General features: G+C 50.7%; 7 protein-coding genes and 1 non-coding gene across 8 annotated transcripts; 5 read left to right on the top strand and 3 right to left on the bottom strand.

The window, feature by feature from the left end:
- Positions 1-1,235: 1,235 nt before the first annotated feature.
- On the top strand, positions 1,236-2,836 carry QC761_106885 (uncharacterized protein; the record flags this gene model as incomplete). Its single annotated transcript, XM_062873957.1, has 3 exons — positions 1,236-1,451; positions 1,665-2,182; positions 2,255-2,836. The coding sequence occupies exons 2-3, from the start codon at positions 1,736-1,738 to the stop codon at positions 2,834-2,836; spliced, it is 1,029 nt and encodes a 342-aa protein (XP_062737049.1). The 5' UTR covers positions 1,236-1,451; positions 1,665-1,735.
- Positions 2,837-7,125: 4,289 nt separating this feature from the next.
- On the bottom strand, positions 7,126-9,058 carry ECM39 (Dol-P-Man:Man(7)GlcNAc(2)-PP-Dol alpha-1,6-mannosyltransferase; the record flags this gene model as incomplete). Its single annotated transcript, XM_062873956.1, has 2 exons — positions 8,885-9,058; positions 7,126-8,831 (listed from the first exon to the last, which is right to left on the bottom strand). Exons 1-2 carry the CDS (start codon positions 8,970-8,972, stop codon positions 7,126-7,128), a joined length of 1,794 nt encoding a protein of 597 aa, XP_062737048.1. The 5' UTR covers positions 8,973-9,058.
- On the top strand, positions 8,885-10,405 carry CAP2 (F-actin-capping protein subunit beta). Its single transcript, XM_062873955.1, has 3 exons — positions 8,885-9,304; positions 9,359-9,789; positions 9,855-10,405. Exons 1-3 carry the CDS (start codon positions 9,273-9,275, stop codon positions 10,247-10,249), a joined length of 858 nt encoding a protein of 285 aa, XP_062737047.1. The 5' UTR covers positions 8,885-9,272; the 3' UTR covers positions 10,250-10,405.
- Positions 10,406-10,884: 479 nt separating this feature from the next.
- Positions 10,885-10,983, bottom strand: QC761_0007410. Its single transcript has one exon. It is a non-coding gene; the product is annotated as a tRNA-Leu (tRNA).
- A 1,256-nt stretch (positions 10,984-12,239) lies between these two features.
- On the top strand, positions 12,240-15,802 carry QC761_106860 (uncharacterized protein). Its single transcript, XM_062873954.1, has 3 exons — positions 12,240-14,271; positions 14,330-14,630; positions 14,691-15,802. The coding sequence occupies exons 1-3, from the start codon at positions 14,070-14,072 to the stop codon at positions 15,313-15,315; spliced, it is 1,128 nt and encodes a 375-aa protein (XP_062737046.1). The 5' UTR covers positions 12,240-14,069; the 3' UTR covers positions 15,316-15,802.
- A 631-nt stretch (positions 15,803-16,433) lies between these two features.
- QC761_106850 (uncharacterized protein) lies at positions 16,434-17,855 on the top strand. The gene is made up of 2 exons (XM_062873953.1): positions 16,434-17,096; positions 17,156-17,855. Exons 1-2 carry the CDS (start codon positions 17,043-17,045, stop codon positions 17,690-17,692), a joined length of 591 nt encoding a protein of 196 aa, XP_062737045.1. The 5' UTR covers positions 16,434-17,042; the 3' UTR covers positions 17,693-17,855.
- Positions 17,856-17,901: 46 nt separating this feature from the next.
- Positions 17,902-19,412, bottom strand: QC761_106840 (uncharacterized protein). The gene is made up of 2 exons (XM_062873952.1): positions 18,675-19,412; positions 17,902-18,600 (listed from the first exon to the last, which is right to left on the bottom strand). Exons 1-2 carry the CDS (start codon positions 18,738-18,740, stop codon positions 18,178-18,180), a joined length of 489 nt encoding a protein of 162 aa, XP_062737044.1. The 5' UTR covers positions 18,741-19,412; the 3' UTR covers positions 17,902-18,177.
- PIC2 (Cu/Pi carrier) lies at positions 18,794-21,428 on the top strand. The gene is made up of 4 exons (XM_062873951.1): positions 18,794-19,744; positions 19,872-20,164; positions 20,225-21,013; positions 21,074-21,428. Exons 2-4 carry the CDS (start codon positions 19,883-19,885, stop codon positions 21,146-21,148), a joined length of 1,146 nt encoding a protein of 381 aa, XP_062737043.1. The 5' UTR covers positions 18,794-19,744; positions 19,872-19,882; the 3' UTR covers positions 21,149-21,428.
- Positions 21,429-21,627: the final 199 nt, after the last annotated feature.

The raw sequence follows: 21,627 nt of genomic DNA, 5'->3' as shown, positions 1-21,627 counted from the left end.
CCCAAATGCTCCGATCACCAATCTGATGTTGAGCCTGCCATTCAGGAACAACACGGCTGATGATGTCATGGAGCAATGAAAGCTTGCCTTACCCGGAGTGGTCAAGTGACAGGGGGTAGTGGTCAGGTCACCCACATCCACCCACAGTCGCCATCACGACAAAGTTCATCACAATCTCCTGTATGACAGCTCTACCCAACATCTCCCCCGCTCCAAGGAAAATAAAGATTTTCCATTATCAAATATGTGATAAGCAAACCCAGCTTACAAATAAAATGCCAGTTGATCAATCATATGTACATATCGCTGAGGAAAACAACCCTCTGTCGCTCGCAAGAAAATACACATCAACTCCCAGTGCATTCAAGCATTTATTAAAAGCGAACTTGACTCAACAAAAGCATGCAAAGATAATCAAGTCATTGAGTTCGAACAGCGACGTCCAAGCTCAAAAACATTTTCATTGTGCTGGCATCCAGCTGTCTGCGCCACAACACCTGTCCTCAGAGACCAGGGGTGGAGGTGCCCCAGCGTGGCCTCTGCTAGCTTTGCTGGCGTAGTTAGGTGTTGAAGATCGTGAGGTGAGAAGATCTGTTTGTTGATCTTCTAAAAAAGAAGTGAACAAAAGCGAAGGTGTTTCCCCCGAGGGGGGGACACGGTAAATTCCTATTTAATTTTCCGCTACGTCGCTGGAAGTGAGGTGTGGAAGGGAGACTGTATACCCCAGACAAAGGCTGGCGGCACGTGCTGACATGTGAACAAGAGAGAAGAGCACTTAGGTAAGAATAAAGTTGGTTAAGGCATTTTAGCAATGACACCACATTAACTGCAGTCTTATATCATCTTGTGAAAGTTGTAGACTGCAAAAGAGAGATTGTGAAAAAGACATGAAGTTGGGGACATGTCTGATTCGAATTCTAACGTCTCCAGTTTGAGGTGAGACACGTCCAACCATGTCAGCGACCCAGTAAAAAGAGAAATGGCGGTTGCTTGGACTTGTTCTGTCCACGAGAGCGCGATAGGGATGCCAAAAAGAAGGGGGCATGTTGATATTGAGCTTGGATATGTCTGGAAAAGTGCAAAAAAAGCGAAGGTATCCGAAGATACAATTTCAAGTCGTCTGAGAATGTAGTTCGCTACTTCGCTGACATTGAAGGTCGGAAAAGTAGTTGGTAAGGCTAGAGAGAACGCCACTCACGTGCCAAACATCTCTTGGCTCCTACCTAGGTTTGCAACAAGCATGAAACAAAGTTCTCATAATCGAACGACGAGACTCAGACACGGCCATGTTTCCCATCTGCCAATGCCTGTTTGGTACCTGGAGCCAGCCGCAAGGCATGTCGGGCTTCAGAGTCTGGCCAACACCGATTTCCCGCTCGATGCAACCTTCTTCGAGGCACTGTCCCGGTTCAAAGCTGTAGCATCATCTCGAGTGAGGCACAGTGAGAATGGTGAAGCTAACTGTTGTATATCGTGCTATGGCTATTGGCTAACGAGGAAGTGGGAGTTCAGTTCAGCCCCCAGTTCATCATCACGGCATGATTGTATCCGATATGCCTTGAGTTCCAGCATAGCAACCAGGCTGGTCGAGTACAACAAGTACTTCCCCTCTTAAAAAGCCCACACCCTCTGCTTACCCAGCTTCATGTTCCACACATTGACAGGCATTTGACTAAATACATTCTCCTATGACAACAAGCGAAAAAGTCTTGGTCTTTATTGTTTTCTGGGCACAATGAATGTTTCCGGTGAAAGCCACCACCCCCTCGACAGATTCAGCAATGTGTCTTCCCTCTATGGACCAGAGAACATGGGCGGCTGGCTCTGCATCCTCCTCTCCCTCTTTGTTACATGGACGTTCAACCCCAAATACTCCCGCTCCAACACCATCTCGCCTGACTTCATCATAGCACTCACCATCCCAGCGGTGGCAGCTGGCCATGTGTACAATTTGATCTTCTTTCAAGCACCATCTTCATCAACCTCGAGCCTCAAGACTCTGTTGACAAGCTCCGACATATCTTCTCAACAATTTTCATCCGCCCTTGAAGCGCCATTGACAGTGTGCGAGACATTCTCTGGCTTCGGCCTCGCACTTTTTGGGTTGGCAACTTGGAAGGGCCAGATGAAAAGGGCGTTAATAGTGCTGGTGGTGACTGCTTTTACTTGGTCGCCAGAGTGGGTAAGAGTGGTAACTTTCTTTCCGTTGGAGAAAGGAGAGAAATCTTGAGACAGGAGCTGAATATTGTCACAGGCCATAGTAATCAAAACCGGATGGAATGTACCAATCGACGAGAGCAACATGGTGAGGCCCTTCTGTCATAACTTTGACGTACCGGTCATAACCGGTATTATGACAACTTTAATCGTTGCTGTTGCGCTGGCAGTCTTGAGTCAAATTACTTCACTTGCGTCCCATCAGTGCGACATTTTGTTCAACGCCTCCTCGTCAAATGCCACGCAGGAACGCATTCCATTATACACAATACAAAAATGGCTCGATCTTGCAAGAGTCAAATTAGCCCTCACAGTTAAGGGTTGGTTTGATGCTATATGGCCTGTCATATCTATTCCCTTTCTCGTCATCCAAGTGGCCATCATTATTCTGGGTGGAGCGACCGAAACCAAGTACATGTCGAGCAATCAGAGCTTGACTCTCAGGCTATCTATAGCTTTTCCGAAAATCTCTTACAAAATTGATGAGCTTGACCAGGCAGTTTGCTTATTTTTAGGCCATGTTACCTTGGTGTTCAGTTTGTGGGATGCTCTCAAAGGCAGTCTCAAAGAGCGGGTGGCAACGCACAGAAGTCGAGAAGAACAGGAGGAAAATGAGTAGTGAGGATATTGATGGAAGATTTGCATATCTCAAGCAGATATTATCGCCCTCGATATTTCATGTGAAAGCCCCAGGCCAGTCCAGTCCGAGAAGATTTTACAGGTAGCCAAGAATTGAGGACGGCTTTTTCCACCACCGCATACACCCTTCTCCAGATCTGATGATAGCGAATCAAAAAAGAAAGAATGCAAACTCGAACTCATGGCGTCTTGAAAATAGATGGCAATGCATATGTTTGCGCCAACCCTCGTATTGAAACTTCGTCCACAAGATGGCCTTGCTGGAAGATGGGGGACCACTCCCTGTCCTGTTTTCCAACATATGATGACAAGAGGAAAAAGGAAAGCGAAGGTGACACCTGCAATCACATCATTACAGATGTCAAAATCCCCCAAGGCCGCTTTTTCAGGTAAGGTATGTATGGATTTAGCTAACTTCGCTGATAATTGAGTTCAGAAAACAAGGTGATATACCCTCTTCTTCTTCCCCCTTCACTTCCATCCATCTGATGCCCCTTATCTCCGCTAAGCCAAAGGTGGACTTGAGGACATCTTTTTTTTCGCCCCAGGCACACCTTGACCATGAAAAAAGAAAATCGATGAAACATGGCACACTCAAACTATGACGTCTTTAACTTTACATCCAGACGCAGCCCACTAGGTTAAACCACTTAGAAGAACCCTCTGTGATGAGTTTGACTTGAAGCTCTCCGTCTCGGAAGTCTTGATTTGCGTAATCCTGTCTAGCTGTATAGTAATTACATAGAAAGCAAAAGCGATGGTGACATCCTAGGGGCATTAAGCCACCCAGACTGTCATCACGTTCTTGATAAGTTTGTTTGATACCAGCTACTTCGCTAAAAGACATGCCCGGAAAAGTCGATGATATCCCTTCCTACCTGCCCAGCTCTCAGACTCCACAGGCCTTGGCTACCTAGCCAGACCGAGGATTGAGGACATCTTTTCTTAGCCCCAAAAGCAGTTCTAGTATGGAAAAAAGAAAAAAACAATCGCAGCAACAGACATTCGAACAGAGACATCTTATATTCTCACCGAGACGCATACATGTATGCTAAATTAGCCGGAAGCCCTACATAGCCAGGGGTGAGGGCAAGAGTAGTAGTCATCCCGGCTTGCTGGGAGTTATCTAAGCCCAAAGCAAAAAGCAAAGGAGAACGTCTACTCGTAGACGTCTCTTTAATGCCCCCAGGGCCGCAGTGTTATCTGTAGATACAATGGTAGATCATCCAAAGGTGGTTTATTCCAGCTACTTCGCTGATATCTCTTCCGGAAACAAAGATGATATCCCTGGGTCACTATATAGCTCTTCCAGTGGGTGTAAGTGGCGGGGTCTTGGCAAAAAGTGAGGACATCTTCCCCCTAAACACACAAAAGACAATGCAGAAGCAAAAGAAAGACTCGAACACAGGCCGTCTTATTTTCAAGTTTGCATACAGACATCTGCGTTAGCGTGCCTGGAAATATGTTGCTAGAAGCAGTGGAAAGTTGTGAGCATTCCCAGTCACTAGGGACAATGAGAGCACACTGCGAAAAAGCGAAGGACCTAGAACATCTACAAGTAGATGTCTAAGAGTGACCGTGACCTGGCCCAGTGGTTATCCGTTGCAATCAAGTACTCATCATAAGATGGCATGTTTAGGCTACTTCGCTGATGATTGTGTCGGAAACACTGATGATATCCCCAGTGCTGGTGTGTGCCTAGGTAGGTGGTGTAAATAGCTGTTGGTCTCGGCACAGATTGAGGACATCTATCAACACTAAAAACCATTACTTGGTCATACCCTGGACAAGAAGAAAAATGCAACTGAGAAGACAGAGATTCGAACACACGACGTTTCAAAATAAAGTATGCACACATCCACTTGCGTTAAGAGGTCAAAAATAGTGTTTCGATCTAAGAATCGATTGCTGCCCCTGGTAGCCCTTGAGGTGGCCAGCCTCTGGATTTGTGGGCAAGACAAAATGAAAGCGAAGGCGAATACCTCGAGGTATTCTTGAACCCCCAGAGCTCACAGATTGTTCGAAAACTCGAATGATAGTATTTGGACGCTACTTCGCTGAAAGTCTCTGACGGAAACAAGGTTCATAGCCCAAAGTCCCCAAGTGGTGGTGGTGGTGGTGGTGGTGGTAGTGGTGGGGTTTTGGTATGAAATTGAGGACATCTCTCTTCTCATGTTAGCCCTCCCACGCAACCTCAAAGGACAAAAAAGGAAAAGAGGCAGGACGATGAGAGTTGACATCCAAAAAGATGCGAAGTTCTCCCCCCCCCTCCCCCCCCCCTAGCTCGGTTGCCATGGCAAAAGCGAAGATCATCTACTTGCAAACAATATCTGGCGAGAACCGAAGCCCTCAGTGGTGATCCGAGGATATATATGTTGGAGTAGATATACCCAATTTGATACCAGCTACTTCGCTGTTTAGCCTTAACAGAAAATAAGATGATATAGTATAGCCAACTCAATTGCAGCCTGTTGTGGTGGTGCAGTAAGTGCCCCTCCTGTGAAAATGAGGACGGATTCCCTAGCGGCTCTTGTGCTCCAAAGGTTTGGTATTCACAGCCAATGAAAAAAGAGAAAATAGGCAAAAAGAGACATTTGAACTCGAGCCGTTTCGAAAGTTTGCTTCAAATACAGATGTATGCGCTGGACATCTTGTTTACATGAAGATGGTTGTGGTGAGGTGTGCTGTTCCCGGTCTCCACTCTCCACGTTGTGTAAGAGGGCAAAAAAAGAGAGGGTTAGAGGTAAGCTAGGAAGCAAAAGCGAAGGTGAAGTTCGGATGCGCAGGAGCTTACACCACCTACCAGCCAATATTACCGACAGACATCTTCCCGAACAAACGAGTGCATTGACGGTGTTTGGATAATCCAAAACTGGAAGAAAAGGGAAGTCATATATGTCTCCAAAAATAAAAGAGCAGGCCCATATCCGGGCAAGGAAGTTAATTCTCAAATAATCAAGTGAATTAGCTACCTTACTTTGCTGACCACTTTTCTGAAACTATGTGTCAATTGTCCAAGCCAGATAGACGTAAGGCAGTTTTAGGCAGCCCTTCACACCTGTCTCCCGTCTTCTGCACATGCCAAAAACATGGAAAAAGGAGCCCTGGAGAATCGGCTCTGTAGGTCTGTCCGAGGTTCGGGCTGAGACGATCCGCAAGGCCGCCGTTCCTGTATTCGAAAGCACAACGTTCAAATTGCTCCCGATTTAGGTATTGCCTGCCACGCAGCCATGCACGCCAAAGTTACAGAAAAGTACTAGCTATCCAACCCCTTAGCTGCCTCGCCCCCACCTATGCCGTGCAGTCTGAGACCTTTGGGGATGTTGTGATGAAAAAATGCAAAAGCGAAGGCACAATCATCCAAGTGCATGGGTGGCCCTGTTGCCAGGGCCGGTTTGCTGGGTCGAGTGGTGAGCTCGAAGTTGTAATACCAGCTACTTCGCTGAAAGAAACTCTCGGTAAAGGATCTTATATACCCTCTAGCCTGCCAAAAGTTAAACTAGTCCCATCGGGCCTGGTCACAGCTGTCAAAAACTAATCACGTGTCACATCTCGAAGTTGATCTATCAAAGGCTGAGTTGTTTGGCTATTATTTCCCCAGTCAAGCTTTTTTGACTAGCATGGGCCTCTTTCTCGAGTCCCTATATCACGGATGATATCTGTTTCAAAAAGATGCCAAAAAAACATTCTTTTCCCATTCCGCAGGATTGAACACATGCCTTCCACAGCTTGACTTACAGGCTTCTAACTGCAGCACCCGCCTACAAAGGTCACACCCTCTCTTCTCTTTCACTGCATCCAGGCATGGCCAATTCAGTGTTGAGAATGAAGGAAAAAAAATATGGAATGTTCTCTTCGGATCCTCTCCTCAGGATCGACAAAATTAGAAGCGAAGGCCCATACCTGGGCAAGGTGAGTTCATCCAACGAGCTCCATTGAGTCCACTACTTCGCCAAAAGCCCGGTCTGAAATCGAACCTTATAAGCCAGCTGCACAGCCCCAAACAGGACCAAGGTAATCTAGTGGCTTGCTTAGCTTGAAGCCTACGCGTACAAACTCAAAGCCGCGTCGGAAAGAGAGTCAGAGCAGCTGGGGACTTGGTGTAATAACCTTGACTTCAGTTACTTGTTGTCGGCGAAGTAAATAGCGCCTCTTTCGAGGGCTGGTACTGCTGGTTAGGGGTCAGCAAAAGTAAAAAAACAGACGTCTTGTATTCGAATACCTTTGGTAGACGAAACCATCATTTATCAGACAACATACACACCTAACCTATGAACTCTCCTCCCGTACCTTCCACCCCGCCTTCCCACCCCTCCCCCGTCTCAAAATCCAAATCCTATCCACCATCCTCGGCCCAACCCACCAACCGCCCGTCAACCCTCTCACCTTATCCCTCACCGCCTCCACCACCCTCCCCTTCCCTACCACCTCCCCTACATTCCCCCTTTGCCCCTCCTGACCCGGCTTCAACACCTCCACCCCCCCGAACCCCCTCACAACCCCAACAGTCTCCCACTCAACCCCCTTACTCCTCTCCTTCACCTTGTCAGGATCCTCCGTCAAAACATACCTAAACCCCCTCCAAAATTCCTCATGCACTAGATCGCCTTCATCCTCCGTCTTATCAACCTTGATAACAACCCCCTTACCCCGGCTGCCCTTCTCATGAAAGATCAACCCCCCATCCGGCTCCAGCTTTGGAAACGCCGATCCCGCCGCGGAGGAAGACCCGAAGAGGGTGACACCCGTCATGCAGGAGAGGACATCTGCGTGAATGGGGACTACCTCCCCTGAGCTGGTCAATGGTGATTCAGCCAGGGAGGTGGCGAGGTACGAAAGGGCTTCGCCGCCGGGGTAGTTGAGTGATGAGATGAGCAACATCCCAGTTGAGATGGCGAATGATGCGAGCACTGAGGCGAAGAGAATAAGAGTGAGGACTTGCGATTTCCGGGAGAGAGTAGCAGCGCCGAGGGCAGCGGCTGCTGTGAGGGAGGGGACGACATAGAAGATGAACCTCGCTTCTTTGTGGGGCTGGAGCGAGTAGATGGCGACGAAGAGTAATGACGGAATGACAAGTTTCTTCGCTGCGGGCGCCAAGGCAGGGTGGTATAGCGAATAAGGGATGAGAACTGTGCAAGAAAGTGGATTGACGAGTAGTCTTGGTAGAGCCGAGACAAAGTAGTAATACCATGGTGACGTCCCCCAGTTTGAGGAGTTGCCCCCGACGACGTTGTAGTAAAAGCCCCATAGTTCCGGCCATATGGGCTTTTGCCAAAAATAGCTGTCGATTGGGACTGAGCTTGCCAAAGCAATGGCGAACGAGGCCGCAAAGGGGAAGATGATTTGTTCGATGGAGATGGCAGGCAGCAAGACGAGGTAAAGGAGGTTGGTAGCAAGGAGCAGGGCAACTTCAGAGCGGAAGATGACTGCCGCGAAGACGAACATTGTTATCGCTAGACGTTGGCGACGGGGTGTCGATTTGATGTTCTTGGGGTTTGGTAACAGGTAAGAACTGGCCAGGGTGGTGAGGCCAAAGGCGAACATATTCGGGAGAGTGCGTGAGGCATAGAATAAGACGTGGAACTGGCTGGCTTGGAGGAGGAGATACCATCTTGCTGCAGCAGGGCCGTAGGCTTGGCGAAGGTTGCGGGTGAAGATATGTAAGCTGAAGGCATTGAATAGACCAAGCAAGGCACGAATGATGATCTGTGCATGCTGGAAGCCTAGAATGAGAATGATGGGTTGTGATATACCGGCCAACAACACTGAGCCGACAAAGGTTCGTGGAACAGCACCGGGGAATGTGAAGTGGTCGTAGGTGTGGGACAGCCTGCTGTGGATGTTTGAACTGGGGGTTCCGTAGACAAGCACATCGTGTGTGGCTTGAATGTTGAATGATTCCTCAACTTTGGTGTAAGGAGCCATTATGAGATGGACGAGAATGAGGGCTGGTATGGAAGCTGAGAGGATGATGTCTGTGATCTTGTTAGTTGACGTGAACTCATTCACTCACCCAGCAACTTCAAACCTGGACCGTTAGAATCAAGGCCGGGACCTGATGCCTTCTCATTTTTCCTCACCACTGCACCCTCTGAGGGCAGATTCCGAGAAGCCATGATGCCAATTCCTGAGCATCAAGACCATCCCTTGATTTTGATAAGAATGTTCAAGAACCCAAGATTGTTGACGTTGACGTGCAGCCCGGCAGGCAATTAGGGGACCCCTGTCCGAAACGCTGGAGCAGCGCACGAGCCCATCCTTGACAGCCCAAACCCCGCCATTGGTTTCTCCATAACGGCTTTCAGCGTGTGTCTGGGGAGAGCTCACCTCCGACCCGACCCCGCTGGACGTTGGACTGCCCAAAGGTCACCTACAAGCTACAGCTGATATTCAAACCAAAGAAACCATTCGTCACAATGGCTTCCCAAGACCCCTTCGACTGTGCACTGTAGGTTTGCTCCCTCCCACCTAGCTCATCCCGATACTGAACAGCAACAAACAGGGACCTCCTCCGCCGCCTCAACCCAAAACACACCGGTGACCACCTCTCCAACATCATCTCCCTCCACCCCGACCTCGCCGAAGAGCTCCTCTCCTCTGTCGACCAGCCACTTACCGTCCAGCGCTGCAAGCAAACCGGCCGTGACTACCTCCTCTGCGATTACAACCGTGACGGCGACTCTTACCGCTCCCCCTGGTCCAACCAGTTCGACCCCCCCCTCGACGAAGCCGGCGCTGGCGGCGTTGGCGCAGGAGGCAGCAATGAAGGCGCCGGCGAGGGTGCCGTTCCAGGCGAGCGTGTAAGAAAAATGGAAATCAAGGCCAACGAGGCGTTTGATGTCTACAGAGAGCTGTACTACGAGGGGGGGGTGAGCTCGGTTTATTTCTGGAACTTGGATGATGGGTTTGCTGGTGTGGTGTTGTTGAAGAAGGGTATGTGATTATTTTTCTACAATGGAGTGTGTAGTACAAAACATGTGCTAATAGGTGATAAACAGCCTCCCCACAAGGCGACGCTACCACCTCAGGTGTCTGGGATTCGATCCACGTCTTTGAAGCCTCTGAGCGCGGTCGCACCTCCAACTACCGCCTCACCTCCACCGTCATCCTTACCCTTGCTACCAAGGGCGCCTCCCTGGGCGAAGTTGACTTGTCCGGCAACATGACGCGCCAGGTGGAGCAGGACCTTCCAGTTGACAGCGACGAGAGCCACATTGCCAACATTGGCCGCCTTGTCGAGGACATGGAGCTCAAGATGAGGAACCTGCTGCAGGAGGTCTACTTTGGCAAGGCGAAGGATGTGGTGGGTGATCTGAGAAGCATTGGCAGCTTGAGCCAAGGGCAGAAGGACAGGGAGACACAGAGGGAGCTGATTGGGAGTATGCGGAGATAGAACCAGGGGGAAGATGTGTTGTGATGCAACGAAGTGGTAATGAGGAGGCAGGCGCTCATGTAGATTTGGTTCGTTGTCTTTGAATTAGCGACATCGAGGTTTGACATCTTTTTTTATTCATTTTTAAAAAACAAAGACAAAGCTGTTGACATCATATATCGTTTTATTACCCTGGGGGTCTTGAAGCCATTTCCCCATAGTGGGAGAGGCTGAACCGGTGTCTTGGGCAGGTGTCAGTTTAGTTTCCGGGTGGCCCGAGACAATGATGCTTCAGCTGGGAAAATAAAAAGGGCCGTGATGATTTCACATGGCGCCGAGCTGGAGGAGGAGTAGCAGCAGGCGGGCCGCCGACACCAAGGCCGAGAACCTCGCTGCCGTTACCGTTAACCGTTTTGGGTATGCCGAAGAGATCTAGTATTGCGTCACCTGGTAAGGTCAAAGAGACCCTTTGGGGGAGATTAGCTGTTCCTGTTTCAGGCCTTCCCTTACCCCGGTATTGGAATCCCTTTGGGTCTGGCCACCCCGTCATTGCCGGTATGGGATTAGCTCTACTTGGACTTCGCAACAACAACACTCCTTCCAAGAGTTTTGATATGGACCCAAAAGCAATATCAGTATTCAAACCTGTCATGAAAGCAGACATGGCCGAGTGGTCTAAGGCGATGGTTTTAAGTTACATATAACTTTTATCACCATTATCGAGAGATGCGTGGGTTCGAACCCCACTGTCTGCAATCACTTTTGACACTTTTTACTCAACAATGATATCCAAGCGAAGGCAAGGACCGAACGTTTTTAACCGCACGTGGAAGGTACCTGCATATGACACGGATCGGCGGCCCTGGTTTTTTCGTGAACTGCACGAGGTGGGAGGCTGGGGCTCTCCAGGGACTTTCAAGATCTCGACGCTTTTTTCAGGTGGTCCAGGACGATCTGGACTCTGGTACCGACATCTGCAGGACTCGTTCCAGGTTGGTGGGAACCGACTGAACGGAAGCAGCCGCGCTTTGCATGCCACATCGGGGGGCCCTCCAGTGAGCTGAAGTTGTCGTCGTCGGCTCTACTCTGTAGCATGTATTTTGAGATTCCCCGAACGCCGAAGGAGCAGTCCTTTCTTGAGGTTGTCAGGACTAGTAATTCTCACCGACTTTGTCATGAACAACTGACTAACGAAACATGATGCCACCATGATGAACGTTGGTTGTCTGCTCCCCGTCTATTGCTTTTTACTCGGAGGAACGAGCCGGCAGGCGAAGTGTAACACCACAGCTTTCCTCGCTTATGACGGCAAATACCAACTCTAGAAGACTTTGGGGGCCACTATCTTGAGTTTTAGTATCTCCGAAAGCTGACCTTTTCAAAGTTCTAGACTTGATGACAATGGGACGAGCATGTCCCAATCTGGCTTTTAAGAGATTGGCCACAATTGCGGTGAGGCAACTCTATAGTAATCATCAGCGAGGTAAGGTGACTGAGTAAGACACCCGCCAGCGTGACACAGTAACACTGGTGCTGCTGATGAGAATATCCCGGTGTATCCGTCGCCTCGGCCGGAGGGTTGCACTTTGGCCTGACATGCCTGGCAAATCATCAAACGCACTGACCAGGAGTTTGCTCAAGTCCCCTGTTTAGTGTAAATGCCAGTCGTGTTTTTTGGGTTGATAAGCCTCGTGATGTACACGGGATATCGCGTCGGTAATCTGTTGTTGTATCAGCTCGGGCTTGAGAATTTTGGCAGCAAGACCGAGAGCCTTGTGTGGGATGCCCCTGAATCACGGAACCCAGAATTGCAAAGAGTATCAGGTGGCAGTTTTGGTGATTGTCAGCAACCACGACTTCATGATGCTCGTAAAACCTCGAACCGTTGTTGTGTCTTTTTTGCCAAAGTGCACCTTGACTCAGACTCTGTTTCAATGGGAGACGCCATGCAACTCAAAGCTGGCCCATAGAGGAAGGCTTCCAGAAGGAATCAATAGCGCCTAATGCAGGAGGTGGGATCATTGGGAGGTGTTTGCCCCTGAGCGGGAAGGGATTCTCCTTGGCGGAGTGTGCCCTCACCACCTTGTTCCTGGCTGCTGCCGCTGAGATTTCAGCGGGATATTCCAGCAACATCTGACCTCTAGGATGAACCCCGACGGCCCGAGGCGGCGAGACGATTGATATACCGTGTACGGCGCGGTGCAGCGACCCAACCGATCATGGATTTGTGACCTGCTGGAAAGAAGAAAGTCATGACAGCTTTTATCGTCAAGGGGCCAGCAGTGTGGCCCGAAAAGGGGGATGGTTGGGAGGGCCAAGCCGATCTTTAACCCAGAGATGCAGAGGTGCAGAAATAGACAGGAATCGAAAACTGCAACCACACAGACCTCCCAAAGCTGCATTCTCTGGGTGATCCTTTTGCCGGACGTGGTAACCGCGCGATACGCTGTGTCTCGTGCGTGATGCTGCGTGTGAGGACTGATAGTTTCTGAGAGACCCATCCATGATCAAGCGGGGGCAGGGCGTTGGCTGTGGGACGTAATGTGCCCTATGTTTCGGGTTGGCGGTGCCGGCGTGTCTCTTGTTGATGCTGTGCGACCCCTGATGGCATCTGTTTCTGAACACAGCGTTGCAACTTTTTCTTGCAGAATCGTTGGGACCGAGCGAGGCAATAATAATAAGATTCAACAGAGAGTTGATGATGGGATGGGAAGGAGGCGGGAGCAGCTGAAGCCAAGCTAGGTCCACCGGGGACCCCGTGCGGCCGAAAGGAGAGACACCGTCCCGGGCCTGCAGACTGACAGCAGGTCAGAGCTCGGATGAACAAGACGAGACAAGACGACCCAATTCTTGACAGGTCGTACGGGTACCATCCATCCATGCTTGGTGACTTGAAGAAGGTCGCAATATCAGATCCCCATCACCCACACCGCAGCTATCCTTCTTCCCTTCCGCTATAATTCGGGCAATACGTACCAAGTAATATCAGTCTTCTGACCATCTGCGGTTTGCATAAGAACTCCACCCACCGCAGCCCCAGTCAATCAAATCCAACAGTGGGCTTCCCTGCTTGGCAATCCTTTCGAATCGGCGGCTCTCCCTTCACACATTTTGTTGTCAACCTCGAGCTATTAATAAGCCAGCAATAGGGACACGGGGTCGATATTTACTCAAAACCTGCTTCAAACGCCTGAAGCCCCAGAAAAGCCGTCACTAGGAAGAAACAGTGGAGAGAACCAACCCCGGGACCCAGTCTATCAACTGCACCTCAAAGGAGAAAGTCTTGGGCTCACAGCAACACACACGCCGTCGTGCAGGTGCTTGCATTCCTTTTTTCGGTTTTCGCGGCAACAGTGGAGCGAAACGAACGACAAGTAGAGGTTGATATCCTGGGCATCATCCCCTCAACCCCCTCAAACCCCCCCCCCTCCTCTCTTCTCCCATTCACTTTCTCTGGGTGTTCACTTGACCACCAATAATCCTTCCTCCCACACAAACCCCTGACTGTTTGCCTTCTCCCGAATTTCTCGAACACACCAACTCCCTGTTCTCTGCGTCATTCGGGAGCTCCGACCCAAACACGCACGAAATTTTTCAACAGCGCACCCCAGACTTTCCAGGTTGTCCAGATTGCTCTCCATTTTCGCGAACGAAAGACGGCACATATAGTATCTCGATTTCGCTTCAAAAGACAGCTACTTAATACCTACCACATACGCCACCGGTTTTACCAGAGACATATACAAATAAGTAAACTCCGCGCGATCCCGCCCTCGCGTCCCCCCTTCCTTTCCGAGACTTCGGCAGCGACAGACCGAAACCCCCCCAAAAACGAGACATCATGGCGGAAAAACCGTCGGTGTTGATCATCGGCGGTCTTGGCTACATTGGCCGGTTCCTCGCCCAGCACATTCACAAAAGTAATCTCGCGTCCGACGTGCGCATCGTCGACAAGGTGCTCCCGCAGCTCGCGTGGTTGCCTTCAGAGTTTGAGGAAGCGTGTGCCGGCGCCAAGTTTGTGCAGGCAGATGCGAGCAGAGAGCGTATGTCTCTCTCTAAACCTACCAAGCTTTTCTCGCATATATTGACCAGTTCAAACAGAATCGCTCCCTAGGATATTCGACCGTGCGGACGGGAAACAATTTGACTATGTGTTCAACTGCGGTGGAGAGACTCGCTATTCACAGGAGGATGAGGTGTACAAGCTGCGGTCGTTTGATTTGTCGCTGAATGTAGGAAGGGAAGCGGCGAAGAGAGGTGTCAAGTGCTTTGTCGAGTTGAGCACGGGGATGGTGTACAAGCCCGATTCGTCACCGAGTAAGGAGCAGGACAAGCTGAAGCCCTGGAGCAAGATTGCGGTTTTCAAGCTGCAGGCTGAGGAGGAGTTGGCCAAGATTGAGGGGTATGTTTTGTTGCTTTGTGATCTTGTCTTGTTTTGGAACAGTGGCTGACGTGTTTGCAGCTTGAACCTCGTCATTGTGCGACTTGCCCATGTTTACGGCCCATATGCGTCTCAATGGGTCGCTACAGCTCTCTGCATGGCCAGGGTGTACAAGGCCCTCGAGTCAGAAATGAAGTGGCTCTGGACAAAGGACCTCCGCCAAAACACAGTGCACATTGACGATGTCTCGAGGGCTCTGTGGGCCATCGCGGGCTGGTACACAGCTGGAAAGGCCAAGTGGGACGACGGCAAGATGGGCAAGGTGCCAACTTTTAACGTGGTCGACAAGGGAGTGACAACTCAGGGAACCATGGCTGATATTATCGGGGAGGTGTTCGGCATCAGCACGGGCTTCCAGGGATCGTTGATCAGCACATTCGCCAAGCTTAACCTCGACAGTGTGGTGGACGATGTCAACGATGAGCTTTTGGGACCGTGGGCTGATCTTCTTGCGGAAGCTGGGATCTCCAGGCCGGGACCTCTGACACCTTTCATGGAGAAGGAGCTGTTGAAAGATACCGACTTGAGCATGGACGGCTCGAGGTTAGAAGAGGTGGTTGGGTTCACGTATGAGAAGCCCAAGATTTCGAAGGAGCTGGTGGAGGAGGTGATTGAGAGTTATAAGAAGATGAAGTGGTGGCCTTGAGGAGTTCTTATATACCCTGGTGGATGTCCTGGAGTTGGGGGAGGGATGGTCTAGGATTCGTTTAAGAGAAACGGGGGAAAATACAACCCCAGGGCTTGTTTTGGATGGGGTTCTTGGGAAATGTGACCTGGCCGTCACCGAGCGAGGGTTTGCGATGTGGAGCTAATGTATGGGGGAGGGAGAGGCGCATCTTGCCCCTGGGAGTTGGAAGGCTCGGGGGAGGCACGTCGAATGTAATACTAGGATACACCGACTCAGAATAATCTTTGTTTTCTTTTTAGTTTAGCGCTGTGGTCGGTAGGGGATCGAGAAGGGAAGGCAAGGCAAGGAACGGTTTAGGTTAATACTGCATGAGCTGGTGTTACAGCATATACTACTACTTACTACATTGGAATAATACTCATAACATATCAAAGAGTTCAAACAATGGACCTGAACTTCATCTTTGCATTCCTGCACTGTTGTCAGCCACTGAAGGTGAAGCCAGCATTGGTCTTTCAACTGTCAAGAGCGCTTTCACGTGGAAAATGGAACCTCGGTGGTAGCACTATTTTTACCCCGCACTATTCATGGTGGGATTCTTGGCTTTGGTTTTGGTGGGCAGGAGGGAGGCGGGGAGGAGGGGCCGCTTCATTTCGAGCTGTCCTGATCATCAAGCATGAACCTGACCAGAGACCTGACGAACTAGGGGCCGGGACGTGGTGATTTCCCGTTCTTGAAGATGAAGTTGATACGCTTCAACCCCTACATGTGTTGGGAAGTGATCCAGATAATTGGTTACATGCAAAGGCACAACCGCACGGGGACTCCCGAGAGGGTTCCTGAAAATAGCAGAAAGTTTATCTGGACGGGAAGAGTCGAGGCACGCGGTCTAGCGGATGTACCGCGTATACGATTTTGGCCAATATCAGCACCGTTTTCAGCGGTCGTCTGTCTGGCATTCTCTGGAGCGTGAAACTAGGCTGATAGTGTTGGTTCAATGTTTGGCATTTCGCTGAATCGGACTCGGAGGACATGCAATGCAAGTTTTGTCCCGGTCTGCCGGCCGCAGCAGCAAAGCATCAACCCAACCAAAGCAAGCAGCAAGTCTCACAAAACAAACCAGGCCATAGAGGCCACGAGGTCACGATCACAAAACGAGCTGCCAGAAGTCCTTCCTCCCCCAATCCCCGCGCCATGCAACGCTGCGTCATACTTAGGATCGCCCGCCGCGGCCGATATCCTCCAAACAGGGGATCCATCCGAAGCCAATGCTTCCCGCGTGCAAGCCTTGTCCTTGCGTTTTACTTGCGCATGCTTGTGAATATGTTAGAGCAGAAGCCAAAGTCACAACCTCGGCCGCCCAGACACGCAGGCCCCCAGTTTCATGAGAGCGCTCTGCTGCGACTCCCCGCCTTGTGACAAGCTTGGGTAGGTACCATATCTTACAACTCTACCCCACTAGCAGATGTACCAAGACCTTTAGCTAGTAGAGATCGAAAGAAGGGGAAAGACCAGAGAGAGAGAGGGCTGGAAAAAGGTAGGAATATAATAAGAACCGAGTCCCTCTGTCTTTGTTGGGCCTTTTCCTGTCTCACATCCCATTCCATCTTTTCCATCTTACACCACCCTACGTACACCCTCACACACTTGTGCTTCTCCCATTAAAGAACGCAAGCTTGCCTTGAACTACTCCAAATCTCCCCCATCACTTACACACCACAACATACACATACATACCGTTTAAAATGGCCGCTCCCGCCTCCAAGACCATTGGTGACCTCAATGGAAAGTGGGTTATGGTATGCTCCTCTATTCCCCCTCCCTTTCCCTCAAACTTTTACTCAACGCCTCAAACTAGAACAAAACCCTTTCCACCCCCATCGAGCCCGGCCTCGCCCTCCAAGGCGTCGGCTGGATGACCCGCAAGATGGTCGGCCTCGCAACCGTGACCCTCGAAATCAAGCAGTTCTCCGCCCCTGCCTCCCCCCCGGCCGAGCCCTCGGCCACCCAGTTCACCCACGTCGAGATCGAGCAGACCGGCACCGGTGGCATGAAGGGCTCGACCGAGAAGCGCTGCCTCGACTACACCTTCCGCGACCACTCCGACTGGCTCTTCGGCCACGTCAAGGGCCAGTCCAAGTGGATCTCCACCGCCGAGATCACCGACGACTTCCTCAAGTCTGGCTGGATCGAGACCGACGCCGAAAAGGGCGGTCCCAACGGCGAGACTCACCTCCTCAGCTATGTCGAGAGCTACGATGCTGGGTGGACCGCCACTCAGATCTGGGGTTTCAAGGAGTGCAGCGATGGCAAGAGGAGGTATGCGAGAAATGTGGTGATTGCCAAGGGGAGCGAGAGGGTTGAGTTGCAGCTTTACTATGACTACCTTGAGTAAATCAAGGGTGTCAGAAAGTAAAATAAGAGAAGAAGGGTGGTAGTTCGGCTTTGAGTACCAGGTAGTCTTGCACGCGAGTTTTGTACTGCAGGAGTTTTGTATCGCTAGTTTTTGTTTGCTACAAGTTGGAAAGCCCAAAGATCATCATCCTAAGTTAAAGCTACTACAGTACCTTTGTGCGTCTGGTGAAGTTGTCCAGATGCCTATTGCGCCCATCTACATCACTGCCTTCACCTATGGGCAAGAGATTAAATCCAAATGCGCGAGCTCCGAGGGGAATCTGAGCCCCCCTGTGTATGATAGCTTGGGTATTCTGTGTGAGATCAACCCCCCTCCCATTCCTAATCCCAATGCCCATTTTCCATGTTGAATGCCCCCCTGAATTTGCGACCACCTTCAACGCCAGTCCGTAATGAAAACCCTCTTCTGTTTCGTTGCCCCTTTCTTACATATCGCCTCCTCCACACATCCCTTGTTCAGCCATTCTACGCAGGCCTTCTCTTGACAAACTCCTCCAAATCCTCCCTCGTCGCCACCCCCAAAACAAACCTCCTCCCGCTATCCGTGATCACGGCAAAATCCTGCTTCTGCCCGCCATTGTCCTTGCCCTCAAAAAACCCTTCCAACTCCTCGAGAGGAGTGTTCATGGTGATGACTGTGTACCGTGCCCCCTTGCGCTGGAACCTGATCATTGCCGATCTGATCTCATCTTCGGGTTTGGATTTCCCTGACTCGAGGAGGGATTGCAGGTGAGGGATGGAGATGTACCCCAAAAGGGCCCGGTTGGAGGAGGAGACGATGGTAAGGTGGGTGTAGTCGCGCTCAAAGGCGGAGAGGAGGGCGAGGGAGATGGGGTCGGAGGGGGTGAGGGAGAGGGCGGGGGGTGGGTCGAGGTCTTCTACTGTTGCCTATGGGATGCGGAGGGGGAAGGTTAGAGATGATGATGATGATCATGAGAGGGGAGGGAAATAGGAATTTTTACCCCGCGATACCGGGACGCCCACTTGGAGACGAATGGCTGTGATGGTTGAGACATGACGTCGGCCATTTTATGTTTATTTTAGGAATCGTTGCTAAATTTTCCGGGAGAGAAAAGGCTTCGGTGAAAGTCAAGTGTAGCGCCGAGAAAAAAAAATGTTAATCGAAAGGTTGAAGTCACTCCGACATCTGTGTCAGTTCGTGGTCACCGGCGGTAAAGTGGATGAGGTGAGCGTCAGAGAGACTGGAACGAGTCTTTGACAGTGGCCCGGGTGCTCCCTGCGGGCCAATCACATGTAATTAGCTAATGTGTGGGGGATACTTCAAGTGGCCAGTGCTTGTGTTTCCTGGGGTTAAATAGGAGCTATTCCTCTTTCTACAGGTGCTCATGTACAACGACGGGAGAAGATATCGTGATTTTATATGGCTAGAGGAGAAGCGGATATCGCCGGTGAAAGTCTCAACAATGACTTGCTTCCTCAACTGCATTGCGACAGCGGGTCGAAAGTGTCAATCATACCAAGCAATCATAGGCATAGTCAGCCGTTATGGCTTCGCGATAAGCCGCGATAAAGTGGTTGGCTCTTGAAGCTGCCCCGCCAAACGACGTCACCGGTATTGGGCTGTCAGAATCCGGGCAATGTCGTCACTTGACGGGCACTTTGCGATGTGAATGTTGAACGCTACTGGCTGAGTTGGAGGATGGGATCCAGAAAGGTCGAACGGGAGAACCGGATATAGCATCATAAATTCAAACTGAGAGTATCGCCAGGCATCTTGTAGCAGGTTTAAGCCATCTTGTAACCCTTCATCCGATCCCGACCTTTGCCGGCCAGCTCGGACTTTGTGTAACTGAGCCTTGCCTTCCTTGTTATTGACAGGCACGTTATTATCCTACCGTCTGATCCTTCCCGGGTTCCGTCTCATCTTCTTAACTCCGGATTGCTGCATCTAAATATTCCCTCAATTGAGAGCTTCTACTCAGTAGCGATTTCGACCGTGTTGATCGATCAGATTTGATCCTCGTTTACATTTTCTTTCCTAGAATCTATTGCAATCTGATTATCGCAATCGGTACGTTTGCTTGACCTTGTGTGTTTGGTTACTGCATCCATCCAGCTTGGGCGCGGATGTCATGGATCGGAGCAGCTTCTCTTGTGCGCTTGGACTTGTCACTTACACCTTATTTTCTTGACACCAGGAACCCTCAAGATGGCGCCCTTATTCCCTGCGTTCGATACGCTCCAAAAGACCTTTGGTAGCGGTCCGACACCAAGCCCAACCAACTCACGAACTCCCCTCGAAGCTCGCCTCGATTTGTATCCTGCCTACTCCATTGCCGATGATGCGAAGAGCAAGGCGAAAAAGCTCAGCGAGGAAGCCAGCCGAGAATTCAATGCCGCCAGCAAGAAGGCTCAGTCTAAAACCGGCAGTATCGAGCTCTACTCTGGGAAATACTACGCTGCCTGCACATTCGGCGGCTTGCTGGCTTGTGTAAGTAACATGGTGGGAGCAATATTTGGAAGCGCAAGCTGACAAGCACCATGATTATAGGGTCTCACCCATACTGCAGTCACTCCCTTGGATCTTGTCAAGACTCGACGCCAGATTGACTCCAAGCTCTATTCAGGAAATTTCCAGGCCTGGAGACATATCCTCCGAACCGACGGCTTCCGGGGCATCTTTGTCGGTTGGAGTCCAACCCTCGTCGGTTATTCGGCTCAGGGTGCGTTCAAGTACGGCTGGTATGAATACTTCAAGAAGACCTACGCCGACATTGCTGGCCCCGAGGCGGCTCACAAGTACAAGACTGCGTTGTACCTGTCTGCCTCGGCTTCGGCCGAGTTTCTGGCCGATATCGCGCTCTGCCCCTTTGAGGCCATCAAGGTTCGGATGCAGGGTACTATCCCGTCCCAGTATTCGGGTACACTCAACGGCCTGAGCACCATCACAGCTGCTGAAGGCGTCGGTGGCCTGTACAAGGGTCTCTACCCGTTGTGGGGAAGACAAATCCCCTATACCATGATGAAGTTCGCTTCCTTTGAGACCATTGTCGAAATGATCTACGCTCGCCTCCCTGGCCAGAAGAGTGATTACAGCAAGGGCGCGCAGACGGGAGTGGCCTTTGCTGGTGGTTACCTGGCAGGTATTCTTTGCGCCATCGTGTCTCATCCTGCCGACGTCATGGTCAGCAAGCTGAATGCCTACCGCAAGGCCGGTGAGGGATTCGGTGCTGTGACATCAAGAATTTACAAGGACATCGGTTTCAAGGGGCTTTGGAACGGTCTGCCAGTCAGAATCGTCATGATTGGTACCCTCACTGGTTTGCAGTGGATGATTTATGTGAGTTTTTGCGTCTTTCTGTCGAGGACCTATGAATGTGCTTGCTGACCCCTTTTTCAGGACTCTTTCAAAATCTTCATGGGCTTGCCGACGACGGGTGGTGCTGCGCCCCCCGAGGACGACCAGCACTCTTGAACGATGGCATTATGAGGAAGATGACGGTAGTATGGTTAAGCGGGTTGGGTGTTTTCAACGCAAGGAGTCGACGTGGCAGGCCTGTTCCTTGTTGCTTTCCGTGTATTCGTTTTTAGTTCGTGGTGTTTTGTCGAAAAGGGATTGGTTGCTGTTAGTCGGTTTCATTCTGCTATTATGTGGTAGCCAGTCGGTGTTAATGTCGCATTTCATCAAAACATGACGAGAGCCAATGACGGATTGTGCCGAAATATATCTTCAGAAGTGAGGCTGAGTAGTGGAGGTGGTGTGTTTGATACGCGTAATAGGTTCGTAGGCTGCCTGGAAACGAGTTCCTGAGATTGTCCCCCCTTACGCGCGTAGGGCTTCACAGTGCACACAGTGCGGTTTTATAGGTGGCAGCCCCTGAAACATGCCACCCAACGGCGCACCACCGACCGTTCCAGGGCTCCGGAACAAGCCGCTGAATGGGTCGGCACTGT

Source organism: Podospora bellae-mahoneyi (genome assembly GCF_035222275.1).
Source record: "Podospora bellae-mahoneyi strain CBS 112042 chromosome 1 map unlocalized CBS112042p_1, whole genome shotgun sequence".
Lineage (NCBI taxonomy): Eukaryota > Fungi > Ascomycota > Sordariomycetes > Sordariales > Podosporaceae > Podospora > Podospora bellae-mahoneyi.
The sequence above is the reverse complement of the archived record's forward strand: the minus strand, read 5'-3'. Positions and strand labels throughout refer to the sequence as shown.

Excerpts from the sequence above, each read along its gene's own strand:
- CAP2 (XM_062873955.1), top strand. The coding sequence starts at position 9,273 with ATGGCTTCCCAAGACCCCTTCGACTGTGCACT. Across the intron at positions 9,305-9,358 it reads GACCCCTTCGACTGTGCACT|GGACCTCCTCCGCCGCCTCA; the intron begins GTAGGTTTGCTC and ends AGCAACAAACAG. Across the intron at positions 9,790-9,854 it reads TGTGGTGTTGTTGAAGAAGG|CCTCCCCACAAGGCGACGCT; the intron begins GTATGTGATTAT and ends GGTGATAAACAG.
- QC761_106860 (XM_062873954.1), top strand. The coding sequence starts at position 14,070 with ATGGCGGAAAAACCGTCGGTGTTGATCATCGGCGGTCTTGGCTACATT. Across the intron at positions 14,272-14,329 it reads GGCAGATGCGAGCAGAGAGC|AATCGCTCCCTAGGATATTC; the intron begins GTATGTCTCTCT and ends CAGTTCAAACAG. Across the intron at positions 14,631-14,690 it reads GAGTTGGCCAAGATTGAGGG|CTTGAACCTCGTCATTGTGC; the intron begins GTATGTTTTGTT and ends ACGTGTTTGCAG.
- QC761_106850 (XM_062873953.1), top strand. The coding sequence starts at position 17,043 with ATGGCCGCTCCCGCCTCCAAGACCATTGGTGACCTCAATGGAAAGTGG. Across the intron at positions 17,097-17,155 it reads TCAATGGAAAGTGGGTTATG|AACAAAACCCTTTCCACCCC; the intron begins GTATGCTCCTCT and ends GCCTCAAACTAG.
- QC761_106840 (XM_062873952.1), bottom strand. The coding sequence starts at position 18,740 with ATGGCCGACGTCATGTCTCAACCATCACAGCCATTCGTCTCCAAGTGG. Across the intron at positions 18,601-18,674 it reads GGGCGTCCCGGTATCGCGGG|GCAACAGTAGAAGACCTCGA; the intron begins GTAAAAATTCCT and ends CGCATCCCATAG.
- PIC2 (XM_062873951.1), top strand. The coding sequence starts at position 19,883 with ATGGCGCCCTTATTCCCTGCGTTCGATACGCTCCAAAAGACCTTTGGT. Across the intron at positions 20,165-20,224 it reads TCGGCGGCTTGCTGGCTTGT|GGTCTCACCCATACTGCAGT; the intron begins GTAAGTAACATG and ends CCATGATTATAG. Across the intron at positions 21,014-21,073 it reads GTTTGCAGTGGATGATTTAT|GACTCTTTCAAAATCTTCAT; the intron begins GTGAGTTTTTGC and ends CCCCTTTTTCAG.